Genomic DNA, 5,000 nt, shown 5'->3' on the forward strand with positions numbered 1-5,000 from the left:
TATATATATATATATATATATATATATATATATATATATATATATTCTATAGTTCCAGCTCAGAGCTGCAGCTACTATAAGTTTCATGCTGTTAGTACAGTAATCAGGCAAGTTTGTATAGTATGCTGTGTACCATCCTGCTATCTTTCACATTTAAAATGATATTAATCTCTCGTGGGATGGAGTACTTTTTTTGTGGATCCCACAAATAATGGAACAGTACACTGTATGTATGTTTGTGTGTATTAATAATGTATATTATGAAATAATATTTTATTGTGTCTGGGGAGAGCCATTCTCTTTTAGTGCCTTATTAATTTATCACACTTGCTGGTCTGATTTCCATTCATTTACATTTCATCAACTATTGAAAAGGTTGCAAGTCGCAATGAAAATTTTAGTAAAAAATAACAAGTAAATGAGTGGAAATCAGATCGGCGAGAGTGTTAAATTAATAAGGAACTAAAAGAGAATGGCTCTCCTCAGGCACAATAAAATATGCTTCACAAATTCACATAAAGAATCTTGCAAGTCACATACAAAAATTATAAAGTAATGATGTATTAAAACTTAATCATATAAAATATGAAGCTTATTAAACTTAAATATCTAAAACAAAGGTGAATAGTCTACTCTTGAACTCTCTTTCAACAAGCTTGTTAGATTCAAAATTCCTTTTACAGCTCGCATGTGTATTTTCCAACAGTGATGAGAGATTGCATGCATCTATATTCCTCATCTACTATAATAATACTCTTGTGGTTTTCTCCATCACAACATATGAATGAGAAAGGAAAGGGTGATGGCAAACTGGTGGAACGGTGAACATTCAACGCTGAAAAGAAAAATCAAACAGCTTTTCAACTCTGTGTGTGTGTGTGCGTGCGTGTACAAGGGAAGTATGTAATAGTATGTGAACATTAACAAGTGTATTAATTTGATTTACTATCCATATCTATATATAAAATACTACAATTAGCCATCATTCTTGACGGCACGGGGTCAGCTAGTGTATATAAAATATTGTAACAAATGATTGTTACGTTATAGTATTCTACCTGTTTCCCGATATGTAACGCCTTACTTATTCTTTCCCTTGTATATACATCATCCAAGCAACCCATTTCATATAGTATCCATTTAGAGTTATTTCCCTTACATCGGTAACTTTTTAGTCTTTGCTGAAACATATATCTATTTCTTCCTATGTCTTCCATTCTAACTATTGTTCTCATATACAGGCCATCTTTGAACCCCATAATCTCCGTCCAAGCTACTGGAAATTTTTGCTACGAGTCACAAACAACAAGTAAGCAATGTAGTTTACCTTTCATTTATTCATCTTTTTAAAAGTTCCTTTCCGTTTCTCCTGATTGAGTAAGTAAACTAAGTGTATGTGTGTATACATACAGACGTGCACACACACGCACATAGCAAAATCAATAAAAAATGCACAGTGAACTTGGTATGGTAAGTTGAAAATGCATCATCTTCACAAAATCCTTCTTGAGAGAAAAATTGACACGAGACGAATTAAAGGGAGACAACTGGCTGAAACTGCTCTAGTAGCATTTCTTATTCACATATGAAGCTCACATATTTCAACATTCCTTGTTAGTTGTAGCATGAGTTAATTAACTCATATTAAAAATGGGTGAAATGAAAATGATGTGAACTCTCCCTATCACAGCACCTTGGGAAATGAAAATAGCTATGATGGAGGACATTTCTGTTGTGACTATCCTGTCTATTTTCATATTTTAGAAACTGTTATCCAGTATATCCTTTACTTAATATGTTATGGTGTGATCCAAGGAATATTTGAGCTGCTATTTCCTGTAAGTCAGACAATCATGTTGAAGTTCTCTTGCTGAACAGTAAGACCAGCTATTATGTATTGTTTGGTAGTAATGTAGCAGACCAGGCAGTACTACTCTCATCTGCCAGACTCTACTCCACTATCCAGTCTCTCATTCCTTGACTGGGCACGTTTTGTGTACCTTGATGTACTTCTTAAAAACAAACAGCACATTGTATAATTTAATGATCATGGATTTCCTGCCCATAGGAAAAAATGACCATATGGTCATGGCTGGCATGACTTTGATCATAGGTTTTCTCAATTCAAAAATGATGTCAGGCAAAACAACACCTGTCAGATTCTACTATACATTTAACTAATTTTAAAGAGTGTAGTCACATGGCTTAGTGGTTAGGGTTTTTGGCTCATGATAATAAGGTCACGAGTTCAATTCACAGTAGCATGTTGTGTCCTTAAGCAAGACACTTTATTTCATGTTACTCCAGTCCACCCAGCTGGCAAAAAAGTTTAGTACTTGTAATTCAATGGGTCAGAATTGTCACATTTTGTATCACTCTGAATCTCACTAAAAACTACATTAAGGGTACCTGTATCTGTTGAGTTCAGGCACTTGCACATGAATTTTATGAGCAGGCTGACTCATTGATTGGACAAACTGGAGCCCTCTCCATCATAACCGACAGAGTGCCAATGTTATGTTGTCACAGCTCTCCCAATTCTATGTCGGGTGTTTAACTACCAGCTGGTTAGAACTCTGTTCTGATTGTCAAAGCCTTCTTAATTATTTTGATTTTTCTCTTCTTTACCAAGATCATTTTTTTTTTTTTCAGGCTTGGAGAAATCAACAGACAAATATTAAATGCTTTTCAAACTAAGGCTTCTGAATTACTTCCCAATTTCTGGCCGAATTATAATCCTGCCTTTACCAATTTAATAAAGCCTGACCATTTAGCTCATTAATTAACCAATTGTCAACAGATGTCAATGAATATTCTGGATTTTCAAAAAATGTTTTGTTGTGAGAAAAAGAAAATAATTATTCCCTAATCATTTCAGGTGGGATCAGGACCCTGAGTTTGCTCATCTAATTAAACCTGATCATTGAACTAATTATTACTTTGCTACAACTAAAAAATATCACAGTATTTTTCTGAATTTATCACACACACACACACACACACACATATTAGTGACATAAGAAACTTGTAAATTTTCAAGAAATTTTCAATAGAACATGAAATAATTCTTTTTTTTGGAATAGTGATTCTTGAAGTATACATAAAGCATACAGTATGTAAATATTGAGAGGAAAATCCTTTTTGGATAGAAAAAGTTGAATACCAACTATGAAACTTGAACCCACATCTCCTGTAAACATGACAGTGAGAATCATATGTTGTTGACAAGTAACCTTTGACTTTTTAATCCTAAAAGGTTTTCAAGCAAGTACTTTCATGCTGTTTTTTATAGTTCTATATGTGCTTTGAGATCCTCTGTTCCAAATATATATCAGTTTTAGTGAATGGGAGAGAAAAGTAATAATGCCATAGAAGAGTGTGACAATATTTTAGCTGATCGAGAAGATTGCTAATCTAGAGTTTAGTTCAATGCATATTCAGTTCCTGATGAACTCACTGCAAATCAAGGAACTCCAGAGTAACAGGCAACAAGATCAGCCAAAATGAATTATATATGGGTATACATACATTCAGAAATATATATAGATAGATAGACATATATATATATATATATATCTGTATATATATCTGTAAAAATATGTGACACTTATTTGGTAGCCATGATAAAACTCCAAGTTTCGGATGCCAGGGTGGGAACCCACGCCAACATCTCTTTAGTTATCTGGCCATTGAAAATTCCTGTCTCAGGAAACTCGGAGTTTTATCATGGCTACCGAATAAGTGTCACATATTTTTACAGATAAATTCCTCTATTTACATAATATCGAGGTCTCTTTCTTTCTTTTATTGTCCTTTCTATCAACATATATATATATATATATATATATATATATATGAATCTATGTATATACATGTGTGTATGTATGTATGTATGTGTATATATATATATATATATATACACATACATACACATATGAGTATCTCAGTACATGTGTGTGTTTGTGCATATATATGTGTATGCATGTACCCGTACAATGTACAATGAGGAGGAAGTTATATTGCAACTTAAACTCACCATGATTACAAAGCTGCAATCTAGTTTACATTACTTCTAGCATAAAAATTTTACATTGCCTATGCTCTTAATACCCTTCAAAAATGCATGGTGGGACACCTCATTACACTCTGTTCTATTATTCATACCCTATATGTGTGTGTACATATACATACATTCATTTATATACACATATATGTATATGAATATATATATATATATATATATGTACACACACACACACACACATATACGTGGATGTATGTGAATATATATATATATATATATGTATATATATAAATGACATTTTATAAACAAACTTTGGAAGCGTCAAATGCGTTTGATATTTTATAGACAAGAAAGTAATTTTCAAATACAGTACAGTAATGAAAACAGCAGAAAACCCCAAATACCCAATCTTTCTGCTGTTTCCATGAGTGTACTGCATTCAAAATTTAATTTCTTGTCTGTAAAATATATATAGGATGTCCATAAAATTTCTTTACATTATGGAGTTTAAAAGTAAGGGAATTGTAAAAATAAATATATGGACAGCCTGTATGTATGTATGTATATATATATATATATAGTTTCAGTCATTAGACTGTGGCCATGAAATTTCAGTCAAATAAATCAACCCGTCCTTTCTTTTTTTAAGCCTTGTACTTATTCTATCAAAGCTCTTTCACTGAACCACTAAGTTACAGGGTTATAAGCACACTAACATCAGCTGTCAAGCAGTAGAGGGGAACAAACACAGACACAAAAATGTGCGTGTGTATATGTGTGTATATATGTATATATATATATATATATATATATATATTTCATTTGGGGATTTGGTTTGCAAGATTCTCTTTGTGAGTTCATGTGTTGAAGCATATTTTGTTGTGTCTGGGGATAGTCATTCTCTTTTAGTGCCTTATTATTTAACACACTCACCAGTTCAGTTTCCACTCATATACTTTTTTTATTTCTAGGACAG

General features: G+C 32.5%; 1 protein-coding gene across 1 annotated transcript in view; it reads left to right on the plus strand.

The window, feature by feature from the left end:
- Nucleotides 1–4,667, plus strand: part of LOC106869501 (transmembrane protein 135) — a 674,585-nt gene extending 669,918 nt beyond the window's left edge. The window contains exons 12-13 of the mRNA XM_052968741.1: nt 1,242–1,309; nt 2,653–4,667. Of these exons, the coding sequence (XP_052824701.1) occupies nt 1,242–1,309; nt 2,653–2,782 (198 nt within the window). The 3' untranslated portion in view covers nt 2,783–4,667. The remainder of the gene's footprint in view (nt 1–1,241; nt 1,310–2,652) is intronic.
- The last annotated feature ends 333 nt before the right edge of the window (nt 4,668–5,000 follow it).

Source organism: Octopus bimaculoides, chromosome 1 (genome assembly GCF_001194135.2).
Source record: "Octopus bimaculoides isolate UCB-OBI-ISO-001 chromosome 1, ASM119413v2, whole genome shotgun sequence".
Classification (NCBI taxonomy): domain Eukaryota; kingdom Metazoa; phylum Mollusca; class Cephalopoda; order Octopoda; family Octopodidae; genus Octopus; species Octopus bimaculoides.